At 38.8% G+C, this 15,870-nt stretch overlaps 1 protein-coding gene across 1 annotated transcript; it reads right to left on the bottom strand.

Annotated features, from left to right (window-relative positions):
* Positions 1-212: 212 nt before the first annotated feature.
* LOC103927662 (pyruvate kinase 1, cytosolic) lies at positions 213-5,907 on the bottom strand. The gene is made up of 16 exons (XM_009336603.3): positions 5,747-5,907; positions 5,546-5,642; positions 5,353-5,450; positions 4,773-4,928; positions 4,067-4,144; positions 3,699-3,830; positions 3,485-3,565; positions 3,289-3,360; positions 3,094-3,183; positions 2,865-3,009; positions 2,576-2,664; positions 2,281-2,376; positions 2,088-2,155; positions 1,844-1,943; positions 1,130-1,189; positions 213-610 (listed from the first exon to the last, which is right to left on the bottom strand). The coding sequence occupies exons 1-16, from the start codon at positions 5,813-5,815 to the stop codon at positions 458-460; spliced, it is 1,584 nt and encodes a 527-aa protein (XP_009334878.1). The 5' UTR covers positions 5,816-5,907; the 3' UTR covers positions 213-457.
* Positions 5,908-15,870: the final 9,963 nt, after the last annotated feature.

Below are 15,870 nucleotides of genomic sequence, written 5' to 3'. Positions count from 1 at the left end.
GATTCGAGAAAAGCAACTCCTTTTTGTTCCTTTTGGTTACGAAAGACATTAATTGTTTCAGATAGACAATTTCGCTAAGAACCGAAAGGATGTAGCAGAACTCCATACTTGCAATGTCAAGTGCCAATCTCAGTCTTTCAGTGTCGTGTTACGCTTTGGACAACATTCAGTTTAAGGCGAATATCTCAGTTGAAAAAACCGAACAACAAATATCACAAAAAACCATCTTTATTGGAGACTTGAACGACTTTGATATGTAAACACAAAATTTGTTTTTTGTTTTTAGGGGGGGTCATGTACACCATGACTACAACTGTGTGCATAGAACAATTAATCAACTACCAAGCCTCCAAAACCTGAGGGCTATAAACCTCGAGGGCGATATGATTGGTCCATTTCCCGACACGAAAACAGAAGATAGGAAATTACGCCTCAAAAATGAGGGTAAAGAAGAATTCTAATCTTCAAGCTCTATAATCTTGACTACAGAGGCATCACCAACTTTCTGGCAAACGACTACACGGTCGTGTGACTTAACCACTCCGGATGCCTTTCCATGATCAAGGGCGACCTTTAGAACTGACTCGTTTGTTGCACTGGTAGACTCGGCCTGCAAAATCACATATGGGGCAACAAATTGAGTGACACTAGATCAATACCATGGTAAAACCTGTAACAAACTAAATGTTTGATAGCACTATTACTTGTCATGCTTATAAACAAACATGCATTATTTACTGAAAAAGATCCACGCAGGACCAACGCAACATTCCACCTAAAGGGTAATTACAGGTTTGCATCTATAGTCAAACTCATTACAAACAGGTAGGACAGGGTCTGAACACTCGGGCCGAGAAATAACAATACAGGTGAGTGGTGATTAAAATTGGATCTCAAACCCATTCTTTTCACCACCAAGGGTGTGCCAAAATAGAGAAAAGGATACTTATTTGCCAAACATTCGTGGCTCCAAGTACCATGCAGACCTAACTCAATGTTCAAGTGTAGTGATCAAGCTAGTTTAGTATGAATATAGATACTCAAGACCCTCTATCACGTTAACTAGCAGAAACCACAGATCTATAAATTTACATACGACCTTCGCTATTTACAGGAATAAGGTACTTACAGGATGTCGAGGATCAGCAAGCATAGGGTACAGACCCCTGACTAGAAGTGATTGCCTTGCCTGCAAATTGGTATGTTATTGAGAAAAAGAAGTTAGGAAGAGGTTACAGATTAAAATGATAAGAGAACAGATAATAGAAGAATGGGTATAAGTAATATGCATTTTTTAACATGCAAACTTCTAAAACGAGTTTTAATTCTACAAAAAAAGTCACACTTCATAGATATCCCATTTTTTACCCAAGTCAGAAATCATTTGAAGCAGAGCATAGCATTCTTACTAAATCTGATCATGTGCGATATTTAATTAGCCATATTACAGCTGCAATTTATGAATTCTAACATTGTCTTTCCCATAAAGCATAATGGAGTTAATTAATAACGAGCTAACAAAAGTATAGACCTGGATTTTGACATGACGCTTAAATTATGCATGAGATTTAGAAGCTTTTTACGACTCACATTTAGCAATGTCGTGATTAAACTGGTAAACATCTTTACTTTTCTTGGACTCTTTAGTGAACAGATGCATAGCATCAAGACCTTTCCATCTCACAAGAATGGATAACAATCTTCTATACATCAAACTTTGCACATGTAATGCACTTCCAAATAAGTTTAGGAAAAAGAACCACAAAATGGCATGCATTATGATAGACTTCATAGCAGTAATTGAACTAGAAGTTAATCAAAGACTCAAGAGTCAAGGGCACACCTCAAAGGCTCCAGTAAAGCTCCACTTAAGCTGATTTGTCTTGAGTCGGGGAATGACAACTGAAAGAACTGGCATTGTGGGTCGATACTTTGCAATCAATCTGCATAATACGAACGACTTAAAAGAATTGAGGACATTCGCCAATAAAAAGAAGCATAAATTGATTGTCTTATTAATGCCAAACATCAGAATAAATTAATTACAAACAGATAACTCTGCATTTCCAAGGATACCAAATACACACCTCGCAGCTCTTCCAGAAGAAGTGAAGCAAATAATAACAGATGCCTTCACCTTAATCGCTGCTCGTACCTAGACAGTGATAACATTGGCAATTCAAGTACCAAACAAAATCATGCAATAATTTCATCCAGAATACTAACTACAAAAGGAGGCAACATAAAATTATCAGAAGAGCAACATATTAAAAGTCATACCGCAGAAGACGCAATAGATTCCAAGTGTGTCATTGGCTCTCCAACATATTTGACAGTCCTCTTAAAATACAAGTCTTGGTTGAAAACCTTCTCTGCCTGCATGGATTAAAATTGGGAAAGACTATACTTGTAAAGGAAATGAAACAAAATGTGGTTTTCATACTTAGTGCATTGCGATAAGCCAATTTAATGACATGTCCAGCACAGGCAATCATCCTCAATATACTAAAATGATATGCATTGATATAGAAAGTTACCAAACAAAGAATTAATAAAATTACAAGTAAAAGATTACCTCAGCACAAATTTTACCAACAGTAGAGATTGTATCGACAGGGTACAAACCACGAAGAGTCTCAGCACCCAGAAGAATTGCGTCACTTCCTGCACCCACAAGACAATTAAGTTAGGAAACAAAGAACGTATTTTTCTAGTCAACAGAGCACTTGCAAACAATGGCAAACAGTAACAAAAAATAAGAGAATATCTAAGACATTAGTAGATGCAACCATAATAAAGTAAACCCTTCAATGGGCCTTAACAAGTAGTCTCTAAAGCACTCGTTGAGTCAAATAGGGACGCACCATCCAATACAGCATTTGCAACATCAGTTGCTTCAGCACGGGTTGGCCTCAAGTTGTCGGTCATACTATCCACAACACGAGTAACCACAGCAGGCTTTCCAGCCATGTTACACTTATAAAGGGCAGCCTTTTGAAATAAAAAGACCTGTAAAAGACAAAAAGTTTATTCACTTCTTTTAAAACAAATAAATATTTAAACACCTTCTACTTCAAAATTAAGGAAATTGACCTTCTCTGGTGGGAGATCAATGCCCAAGTTCCCACGGGAGAGGATGATACCATCAGCTTCTTGCAGAATCTCATCAAAATGGGTTAATCCCTAATGCATAAAAACAAGACAAAACAAAACAAAAACATAAATATTCAGTACTCAGCATTGTCATTGGAAAATTGAGATTCTGAACTGAAAATAGATGAACCTCACCTCCATATTCTCAATCTTAGCAAAGATTTGTGTCTGACTGAGGTCGCCCAACTTATTCAGGAACTCACGAGCCTGCATTATACCATTAACAATACTCAAGTTATTCCCACAACCCACTTCAAAAATGATGAAATAATATAAAGTATTCAGATGTTGAGACTTGATACAAGGACATGGAACTTGGAATCACACTTACATGGCGAACATCTTCTGCATGCCTGGTATATGACAATGACAGGAAGTCGATTTTGTTTTTAAGTCCCCAACTACTTATAACCTTGAATTAAGCATTGAATTCAAGCACTCAATAAATCAGTCAAGGCATCAGGCCAAAATGAACTAATAGAGACTTGAATCATTCTATACAAACCTATTAAAAGTAGTCAGGGCAGCAAGTTAAAATAACTTACCTCCTTATCTTTATCAGAGAGAGTAGGCAGTTCAATGTGAATTTGAGACGCATGCAAAGTGAACAATGAACCAGCCAATGTTGCAGAATTCTTAACAGAACAGACAACATCATCTCCTTTTATTTCAGAAACCTGATCAATTGAAAATAAAAATTATCAGCCAATCATGACCTTCCAACTTCCCTCAATGATTATGTAAAGTTCCTTTAGGTTTGTTCATATACTAATTTACTCCGAACAACTGGACCATAGTGAAGATTTTCTTCAGTGGAAACAGGACTTTTCAGATTCAGGGGTGGGGGAATTTCAGGGAAGCAAACTAAAAAGATTTCTTTATCAAGTTTATTCTCCAACTATATATGTTTTACCTCCAACCATACAGAAGTCGTTTCACTTCCAGTGAACAGGTACTGACCAACAAAAATGGTATCTCCCTTCTTCACCGCCTGCAAAAACAATTTGAAGATTGACTTGTGATATTATGGAGATTTTATGTCGGTATGGACTACTACAAAAATGAATAAATAACATAAACTAAAACAACATAATAATAGAAACTTGCAGTGTCCAACTCATTAAGAGGTAAAAGAAAAATTTCTATTATCTTAAAGGGAGACATTTTGAGATAATCCCTACTGTCACCATGAGAACACATAGGTCTGACTCTGTCTTCCATATATGAACACGTAATTCAAACTAGTGATGGCGCCACTCAAATTACTTTATTGTCATCAGGAGATCCATAATTTCAAGCATTACCAGCAGAATAGAAGTCTATTGGTGATGTACAACAAAGAGAAAACAGTACTGGGAAAAGTTCTCCAAACCGTGGGCCATCAATCAACTTCATATTCACAGGCTTAAGTTCATCAATTTTAGTCATTGTTACTAAAACCTCACTTATTTTGGTGAAACGCAATGTCCAAAGCTATGAACGTCTCCACCGGATTTCAGCATTATAAGTAGTAAGAGACCTAAACCTAACCTTGACTAGTTTTTGAACCTGTTCATCAATTTTGTTATATATTCAACCAAGTCCTGCATGCCGTGATAAAATGATAGGTGCTGGCAAACCTTTGACAATCCATCAAAATTGATGGGCAATAGCTCTGAGGATGGTTCTTGTCCACGATCTGGTGTCAGAACAACGAGTCCATCTCCAAGGAGTGAAATAGGATTCCCAGTTTTGTTGGCGACTTGCAACTCAGCACCCACAGTGTCCAACATAACCTGATAAACAGCCAAACATTAGCATGCAGTCACTAGCTTATTCTTCCTATTACTCAGCACACAAAAAGGAGAAAACCACAGTTGTTAAAAACACAGTTAGTAAATATTTTGATGGCAATCTCAGATGTTAAACTATGAAGATTTGTCCTGTTAGCAATTCATAATTGAGTTTCTCATTTCTTTCAAAAATGCTGACCAAAGAACAGTTGAATGACTCTCAAATAGTCCCAAAGATCAAAACTAAACAAGCAGAAGATTAATCCGATGTCGGGATTCACTGAAAAACAAGGATCAACAGACAAAAATAAATGCCTTCATTCATTTATTAAACTGTTTACAACTGAAAAACACAGGCATGCATGGGAATTGGCAAACAAAAGAAATCAACAAATCAAATCCCCTTAAAAGTTAAAAGAAAACATACAGCGCAAAGCTTCTTAGTACTCTTAACAGCGGCCTTGAGATTCTCCAGAGTCTCCTGGTGATATTCCGGGTTGCCCCACGAGAAGTCGAATCGGGCCACTGCCAACCAGACCATTCAAATCCATTAAACAAAACCCAACAAAAAAACGAAAGATTCAAAATTTAATTTGCTTTTGGCGAATAAAATCGCATACCAGACATTCCAGCATTGAGGCAGGAAGCGATAACCTCCACCGATCGAGATTTGGGGCCGAGCGTACCCACAATCTTCGTCATTGCAGGAAAAAAAGTCTGCAAAAATTACCAAAGTATTAAATTAACGAACAAAAAAAACATTCACAAACCAAATCTGAATCAAAAATCGAATTAGGGATTAGGGATTTGAGTTTACTTACAGCCTTGGATGGCTCGAGAATTGAGGCCATCCGGATTGGCTCTTCTAGAAGAAGGTGATTCGAATGCATCTTCGCTGCTTCTTGTTGCTGCTTGTGCTGATTGCTCTCTGCTTTTTGCGTGGAGAAGAAGAAGAAGCGGAACGAAACGAAACGGGGGGCGTCGAAACCTGATTCCTTTGGAAGAATACGCCTTTTTTCTGCTTCTGAAAAACGCTTATGTTTTAATTTCTTTGCGACGACAAAGAAATATGGAAATCCTCCCTGTTTTGCTTTCGCACTTCACTTTGGTATTTTGCCCTACTTTATTAAAAAAACCAAAACAGAGCAAGTATTTGTCGGCTTGTCCTGTACATATGTGCTACTTTTTTTTTTTTTTTTTTTTTTTTTTTTGTTTTTTAACTTTAAATATAGCTGATTATTTTCATGAATTTTTATAAGATAATTTTAACAAAAAGCTCTTGATACTGTTTAATTTAACAAAAAATCATATTTTTACACTAAAAATCAATTTTGATACTATTCACTTTACCATTTATTTTGTCATTTTTGTTAAAACTCAAAGTTTTCAAGTTCTTTTCATTAGTTTTCCTTTTTATAATTGTCAATTTTTCCTCTCAACTTTAACTTTAATCGATTACCTTTAAAATTTTCTAAATTGCCAATTCCCCATTCTAGCAATGGATTTTAAAATTTTCATCTAATTTTCATCCATCTAATTTTTTTTTGGCCACATAGATTCATTTGGGCCAACATATAGATGTCATGTGACGAATAAATAAAAACTAGCATACATAAGGTAATAGAACAAGTGCTAGCGTAAGTGGGACACAAGTTCAGAGCAATAAGCCTAAAGCAGTCCAAAGGAAAATGAAGCAACAACAGTACACCCGAAGGTGATCCTACGCTGGTGATCGTCTGTCAGATATGTCGGGAAAGCCCTCTTGGAAACCACCGAACGTGCTAGCCAACTAGAACCTGGAGGGGCGCAAAACAAAAACGTGAGTGGGCAAAAACAAAGCTTTTCGAAAACCATTTAACAAATAAGTTCTAACCCCTCGCGGTAAAACCTGTATACTTCCCAGAAAATAAACATATGTACATATATATATATACCAATCATGCTTCAGGATATGCCATGCCAAATCACACAATGAAATGCAAGTGCTCAGGTGAAAATCATATCAATATCATATAGTCTGGCAGTCGGAGTCACCTAACGTGACCTGTACGGCTGAATCTAGAGCTCAAATCTCAATAACTAACTAAACCTGCCCACGAGTCGGAACCACCTAAAGTGGTCTGTACGACAGGCCTGGGTGTAATACATATAAACGCTCTAGTGCTACGATCACGTGAAGGCTGTGCGAATAATCGCGGGTCACCTACGAGTCCGAACCACCTAATGTGGTCTGTACGACAGGACTGTGCACCTAACTTGGATCCAAGCTGAGCGTGTGGTGCGGGAGGTGCAGGTTATGAGCTCTCTAAGCATCTCGAATCGCTACTGAATGTAAACATGAATAACACTTACCTGGCACTTACCTATGCGTTCGCAGCACCCAATATGCATATGTATATATATACAACTAATAAGGCAACTAACGATGCATAAATAACGATAATCTAATGCATGGCATATGGCAAATGACAATTCAAACCAATTTTTGAGGAAAAATACAAGTATATAGGTATATACGGAAAACCAAAAGCCCACTCACTAGTAAGTGGAAGGGTCGTAACCCCCCTACCTCAAGTGACCACGCTCGTCCTCGGGATACGTCTCACCTATATGCGAAACAACTGTAAAAACGTTAATTTTAAAGCACATAACCAACCTTTAGAAATAACTTCTCATACAATGCTCAAATGGGGTGTATGAATACACCAACGTGATCTACTCAACCTCAGGAACATCCCCATATTTTTAAAATAATTTTTCACCGTTGCACGCACCGGCCACGCGCAGGCACGTGCCTGGCACGCTGACGGCATCAACTGACGCCGTTAGGAATATTCCGTTATCCCTAACGGTTTCCGTCAACGGCGTCAGAAAATCGGGAAAATTTCAAACTTCGATATCTCTTGACAGAATATTCCATTGTCTTCTCCGGTGAGCCTCCGGCGCCGGAAAATCGAGAAAATTTCAAACTTCGATATCTCCTTCGTTTTTCAACCAAATTTCACAAAATTGGTACCAAAATGAAGCTTACAACAAGAGGAACACAATCATACCACTTTCAAGTGCTAAAAACCACGAAATCTCATCTGGAAAATCACCCCAACTCCGGCCAACCTCGAAACTCGTGATCCCGATGTCCAAAACCTTCAAACGAACCACCCCGAGCCTCCTAAGGATCTCACCAAGCTTCCTACAAGCTTGAAATTCCCTAAAACGTGAGAAGTTACGTGTGCATGAACAGTACTCGAAATCGGGCATCGCGGATTCGACGTGAAAACGAAGGTATTCTTACCTGAAAAAGGTATGGTTGGACTCCTACAAGCCTCACGAGCATGAATATGGTCTTGGTTTCCACGATCTGTGAAGGTTCGATGGGTTTGTGGGTGTGTCCGTACGTTTCAAAGGAAATGGGAAGGGAATGGGGACTCGGGACAGTGTGCAGGAAACAGGAGGAAAGGTTGTGGTGTGTGGGAAAGTGTGTGGCCTACAACATGCCAACCAAACTCAAAAACAACTAATAAACGTGAAGAAATCGAACTAGGGGCAATTTTGTCTTTTCACACGTACGTTGTAATATTTCTGGGACGGGCTGTCACAATGTGTTATTCACGTGATCAAAATGAATGAAAAATTTTAAAATTCAACGTTAAAGAAAAAATTAACTATTTATATAAGTTCAGAAGTAATCGACTAAAATTAAGTTATACTAACATTTGCCTAACACATTTTGTGTGTATGATCACATTTTTTTTTAGAAAATGAGACAGAGAGAGGGAGAGAGAGAACGTGAAGTGAGTGATAGGTTTTTGTTTTTGGTTTTTTTATTTTTATTTTTTATTTTTTATTAATATTGGAAGTATTTTAACATCACATATAGATGAGGTAAATTTAGACTTGTGAAATTACATTATTGCCCAATATTTTTTTTGTGTAATATAAGATTAAGTAGTCTTTTCATTCCTTTTTAGTTGATAAAGAAAATTTCATTAATTAATAGAAATGAGAAAATTAACTAATTCTAAAAATTCAAGAGATAATTCGTTAAAATTAAAGTTCAATACACAAGTTTAGTAAGGAAATCGACAAATCTGCTAAAAGAAAAACAAGAATATATTTTATTTTTTCAATCTTTTAACATTAAATACACGTATCCGGTCGTGTGGCCCACGTGGCAGAAGTGGAAGTGCGTCGTCAGGAGCTTGGTTTTGGTTTCGTGGGGGAGGGCAAAAGGTGCACCTCACGCGAATCATTAACGCGTGGTGCGAGTTTCCTCGTGTGTTTTTTCTGTGCGTTGGAAAAATATAGCACGTGCTTTGTAAGGTGGTTTGGTTTAGAACTGGTTGCTGCCTACTAGCTTTTGAAACAAACAGCTTTCTTTTTTTATTTTATTTTTTATTTTTGATCTAAAACAAACAGCTTTCAGCTTACCGCTTCTGCCCCACGAAACGCAACAAACAGCCTAACTTAAAAGCTCATGGGACCCACACATGTGTTTTTGTGCTTGTGTCCCTATTTTTAAAAGTTGCTATGGGTCATCAGTTAGTCAAATTCTAGGGGCTGGTTATTTTATGTGCCGCGTGCGGTCGTCCATGGCCGACGCACCCCTTCGAAAGTTGATTTTATTGCATCAAGCTTAGGAAAATTTTTGTATGCGGTGAGAACACAACTTAGTATTTCAAGTGTTTTAATATAATAAGTTGAAAAAGAATTTTATTTAATTTTCAATCAATTGTACTAAAATATTTAGTCTATTAAGACGTGTTTCAGGCACACTAAAATCTCTCTCAAGCTTTAAATTTTCGTACGACCCGCTAATCTAGTACAAAGTGGCAATTACTCTCTATTATTTACATATGAAATCATCTATTGCATTGATTATAACACTAGGATAATGTGGGCATGGTTTGAAGTTTTGAAAAAATAAAATTCGATTTTGACAAATGAGCGCATTGCGGGCTACACATGGGAGTATAGGACAAGCCCCAAGAACGAAGGCTCATAAATGAAGATCTATGCTATGAGCCCACGGGTATCATCAGTTGTCCACCAAAGTCCTCACTCTCATACTACGTGTGGAGAGGGAATACGTCATCAACCTACGAGCATGTTAAATTAGTTATCCTACATATACGCATAAGATGCATAACAAGAAAAGATGGGTTAGATTTGTGGATGCTAAGCTCGACTCTAGAAAATCATGGTTCTACATAAATGATGTGGTTATTGATAATTGAATTATTACTTAAGTGTTGATTAACGTGCTTACTTCCGATTTATGACACATCATTTAGTTTGCAAATTTAGTTTAAAAATTTAGTCTCCCTAGCATTACTCATACATGCCTAAAAGGCTAACTGATAGAGAAAAATTTCTAAGTACCCAGTTTTCAAGCTGGTACTCCACATTAGGCCCGGTAAACAAGTCATGTTTGTCGTGTTCGTGTCGTTTTCGTATAACACATATTATCTTAACAGGTTGTGTCATCTCACATTCATCATCTTAACGTGCTCTTAATAGTTCAGGTCATTTTACCTAACAGATAAAATGACCTGACATGTTACGACCCGTTAATTTTTTTTTTTTAACTTGCACATACCAAATTGCCATATAAATAGTACTTCAAAACATAAAACACATTTGTCTTGAAGTACTACATACTCTAAAATAAGTGCCTAATATAAAAGCACCAACACACTACTATAAAATATCAAATGTGCAAGGATATGCAAAATGAAGGAGTTTTTCTTTTCAAGGTTGTGAAGCCTTTCTTAGAAGTTAAAACCTTGTTAATGAAACTCAAAGCTTGCATGTTGTTTTTCGTTTTTTACAAAATCCTTCAAATTTCATCGATCATCATGGAGAAATGGTATTCAAACTTTGGCTTGATCTATTGTCGTCAAGAGTTATATTAATGATGTTTTCAGTAAGGCTTGTCAATCTCGTGTGCACAACAAGCTTGAATTGTATTTGGCAACAATGAACAACGATACTGATCTAGTACTCTAGCCCCAATACTAAATGCAGATTTTAATGCAAAAGTTGAAATGGAAATTATTAACACATTTCTTGCTAACCGAGAAAGTATCGGATAATGAAAGCCCTCCATTTGTCACCAAGAAAGAACATCTATGTCTAAAATTATTAAATTAATAATTTTCTTATCGTGTAACGGTGTACTCATATATATATTTGGATCGACCTGTTTTCTTAATATGTGCTTATTGGGTTATTCAATAACAACCTGATTCATTATCGTGTTGACCTGAAAACTTGTTAAATTCATGTCCAGCCATTTGCGAAACGCGATAGCAAAAGATGAAACGAAGCAATAACCAATTAGTCGTCCACATCAGTTTTGGTCCCACCCACGTTCCCATTTAGCTCCATGAACTATTTAACCTAGGGGTGAGCATGGGTCGGGTTGGGGCCTAAATTTGGAGGGATTGGATCGGACCTGTTTTAAAATGCAATGGGGTGGGGCAGGTCGAGTAATGGAGTTTCTGAATCTGGAACCGAACCTAACCGAACCTGTTTCTGGCCAGGTTCACGAGTCTAACAAGGCTTGCAATTCACGCTTGAGCCCAGCCACATCATTAGCTTCAATTGGAGTTGCTGACCCTCACACACAGATCGAACTAGAGAGACATCATCTTCCTTACGGATCCAAGACATCCCCCCTTGCCATTACAAATTACACCAATTGATAAATCAAAACAAAATTATACATACCAGAAGGAGATTTTCCCAAAGGCACTTATTTTGCTTCAATTACATAATTGAACTTCTTCTCCCAATTGGCAAGGACATCGATCTTCTTCTCTGTGAGGCCATTGAAGGAGGCGGTGATGTCCTCGTCCTTCTTGGTCATCTTTGCCATAGCCATGCCGACATCTTTGAGGTGAACATAATGTACAGACTAATGAAGAAGACAAAGTTACGACGGGAAAAAATGGTGGTTGGAGTCGGACAGAGTCCAGTGAGACCTCAAGGCTCAAGTTAGAATTTGAGATAAGAGACCAAGATAGTAGAAGTGTGTTAGAAATGAACGGTGGAGATGTGTTTGAGATTTGAACCGTATACATTTATTCTCCACTATGTGTGTGAGAGTTTTGAACCATTTCCATTTAATCTATTGGTCCAAACTCCTGAGAAATAGGACTCGCCCCTCCCCGCCTTTTACTTGGACCCGCTCCGCCCAATTTTGTATATAAAAAACTATGGAACCACCTCGAACCCTCTCGAACCCACCCCGACACCATTACTACGAGTCCCTACCCGCCGGTCCAATATCCGTTTGCCCACCTCTAATTTAATCCTTATTCATTACGTTGACCGTCACGAAGCCGTCAAGGCCCCATCCCACACTGATTCACGTCTTACCCGTTCCGTAAAACAACCTCGTGTTTCTCTCTCACTCCGCCCCAACGTCTCATCCTGCCTTCCCTAACGTCGTCTATTTTCCAACCCCTCTATCCCTAACGTCGTTTTTCTAATAGCCTCATGTGACGACGACTTCTCTCTTCTCGGTGACGACTCTAACGCTAACTGTCACTCCCTCACGCGCCAACATCCCACCACGTCCATCAGTCCTACGCGCCTCCTCACCGTTTCTGACACGAACTCCCCTAGTCCACATCTCAACTTGCACTTAAGGACAAGGTCAACGATGGAGAAGGCCATGCAGACGACTACGAAAATGCAGCCGCATGTGCGTTTTCGTCGAATCCGTTTGGTAGTGGCACTGATCAGACCGACGTCGTCGCCGGCGCTGAAGAGAAGAGAAAGGACCACTCAGATGAGTACAGCGACGGAGGAGGCGGCGGTGAAGTAGGAGCTCTGTACAGTTACAAGAAATCGAAAGCCTTGGCGTCTGCGAACGGAGATTATAGAAAGGACAGAGAGGAGTGAAGAGACACAAAAATATTTGTACCTCCTCAACGCCTACCTGGACAAGTTCACGCAGTTGAATCGAGGAAATCTGAGAGGCAGAGATTGGGAGGAGGTAGCGACGATCGTAACCGAGAAGTACGAGAGGCAGAGGAAGAGCATCGAACAGTGCAAGAACAAGGTTGATAACTTGAAGAAGAGGTACAAGCTTGAGAGGCAAAGGATGAACAGCGGCAGCGTTTCGACGAATCACTAGGCCTTGGTTCCAGAAGATGGAGCAGATCGTCGACAATTCAGTAGCGGCAAAGGCCACCTCCGATAATGATAAGGGTGTTTCTTCTTTGGGTAACACTCCACGGCAATCAAAGAGCTTTGGGTTAGTGCTGCATTTTTGTTAGGTTATTGCTGCAATTGGTTGCTCAATTACTTGTGTTGTGTTGTTTTTCAGCAGATATGGAACGACAGTGTTGAGTCCTGTAGGTCAGATGAACAACAAGGTGAAATCAGCTCCGAGTATCAAATGTTGAGAATTAAGTTGCCTACTAGCATTAAGATCAATCTGCAGATGTTAATCCTGCAGTTCAAATCGAGAGGAAGCTGAGAATCAAGAGATGAACAACTTGCCAATTTTAGAAAGGAGCCGTTGAGTTTGAATTGCAACGGCTAGTTTCATTTTCCATTGTTAGAAAGTTCACAGTTGGTATTTTTGTTTTATTTAGTCGTACTATGCATTCTCATCCCCGTCCAGATGGATGGATGATATCCTCCAGAGCCCTTAGTGGCCGGAGAAGAGTACTAGATCCCTAAAATGTAGGATTAGGTTTTTGACCAAGTTGAGGGGCATATAGCCTTTGTAATTTCATTTTCTCAAATATATGAAATATACAGACTCTTCCTCTCATTCTTATTCTCTCTCGAAAAACACAGATTTATTGAAACAACAGTAAAAAGTTTCAATCTTTTCTAAGATTATTAAATCTATCAGCATGCCTGGTACCATTTCAAACATGGTATCAGAGCTCTAGGTCTGATTTCGAAGAAGGGACGTGATTCTGTGAAGATACAAATCCAGAAAGGGTTAAAGGTGGTACCTTTATAACCATTTGTGCTGTGCTACCTGAGAAGATGGCCGGATCAAGCTCCTCCGGTGGTGATTTACGAACACCACAATTTAATGGGTCAAACTATGATTTTTGGGCCATTAAAATGGAAACCATTCTCATAGCCTATGATCTATGGGATGTGGTTGAAGCCGGTCTTGCTGAACAACAAGCCCCCGCAGAGGATGTCTCTGAGGAAGATGGAGAAAGCGAGACTGAGCACCTTCCAGTTGAAGGACCAGCTGTCTCAAAGGAGGTGAAGATCAAGAATGCCAAGGCTCTGAGTCTCATTCAAGGAGCCATCACTGATGAACTTTTTCCCAGAATCCGAAATAAGAAGACGGCAAAGGGTGCTTGGGAAATTCTGAGGAAAGAATTCAGAGGAGATAAAAAGGTAAGAGCTGTGAAATTACAAGCCATTAGAGCTGATTTTGAATATTTAAGAATGAATGATGTTGAATCTCTGGATGATTACTTGGCTCGGTTTTTTGAGATAGTAAACAACTTGAAATCTCTAGGAGAAGATGTAACAGAAAAAAGGATTGTTCAAAAGCTGTTGATGAGTCTAAGTAGAAGGTACAAGTCCATAGTGTTGATTATTGAAGAAACCAGAGATCTAGATACTATTAGGATTGAAGAAGTCCTAGCCTCAGTGAAAGTTTATGATAAGAGGGAAGACTTGCATGATGAAAGAGACAAATACACAGGTACTGAGAGGGCTTTCAGTAGTCTTAAAGTTGGAGGAAATGGAAATGGCACTGGAAATTTCAAAGGGTCTCAGTATAAATCAAACCCAAAGTTTGGTCAGTATAAGAAGGGAAAGAACTGGGGTCAGAATAGCAGCTGGAATAATGGCAGTGGTGGTGGCTGGAACAACAAGTTTGCTGCACACAACAAACAAACCAGTGGCAGTCAAGGAAATGTGAAACCACTATGCCAAGTATGTGACAAATATCATTTTGGTATATGCAGATATAAAGGAAAACCCAAGTGTGGCAGGTGCAGTCGATTTGGTCATCTAACTAAGGACTGTGATAATGGTAAACAAGTTGCAAATTGTGCAAAGGAAGAAGATCTGGTCACAGGAACAATGTTCTATGCTTGTCATGCAAGTTCAATTGCATCAAGTAAGTCTGTGTGGTTTGTGGACAGTGCTTGCAGTAATCACATGACTTCTCAAGAATCCTTATTGATCAATCTTGATAAGTCAGTGACCTGCAAAGTAAAAATGGGTACTGGTGATCTTGTTCAAGCCACAGGAAAAGGGACACTTGTAGTTGAGACAAGAAGAGGGAAAAGATACATAAATGAAGTGCTGCTAGTTCCAGGATTAGATGAAAACCTGTTAAGTGTTGGTCAAATGATGGAACACGGTTATTATGTTCTATTTGGTGGTAACATGGCTGTGATATTTGATGATAGCAATCTTGAAAATGTGGTAGCAAAGGTGGTTATGACAGGGAACAGATGCTTTCCATTGTCCCTTGAATCTATAAATGCAGTAGCTAGAAAAGCTTCAATTGAAGAAGAGTCAAGGATCTGGCATAAAAGGCTTGGTCACTTGAACTTTAACAGTCTGAAAAGGATGCAGAGAAAAGGATTGGTGCTTGGATTACCTGCATTATCTGAGATGAAGGAAGTTTGTGAGAGCTGTGTCTCTGGGAAGATGCATATAGAACCATTCGATAAAGAGAAAGTGTGGAGAGCTAGTCAACCATTAGAACTGGTATACACTGATGTTTGTGGACCAATGCAGAATGAATCTGTTGGTGGCAACAGATATTTCATAACATTCATAGATGACTTCTCAAGAATGTGTTGGGTGTATTTTCTAAGGAACAAATCTGATGTGTTCAATGTGTTTAAGAAATTTAAAGTCTTTGTTGAGCTACAAAGTGGTTTCAAGCTTAAGAAGCTGAGAAGTGACAGAGGAGGTGAATATACCTCCCATGAATTCT

The sequence above is a fragment of a genome, unplaced genomic scaffold, assembly GCF_019419815.1.
Source record: "Pyrus x bretschneideri cultivar Hongxiangsu unplaced genomic scaffold, Pyrus_bretschneideri_v1 Contig45, whole genome shotgun sequence".
NCBI lineage: Eukaryota > Viridiplantae > Streptophyta > Magnoliopsida > Rosales > Rosaceae > Pyrus > Pyrus x bretschneideri.
This window is presented reverse-complemented; position numbering and strand designations above follow the sequence as displayed.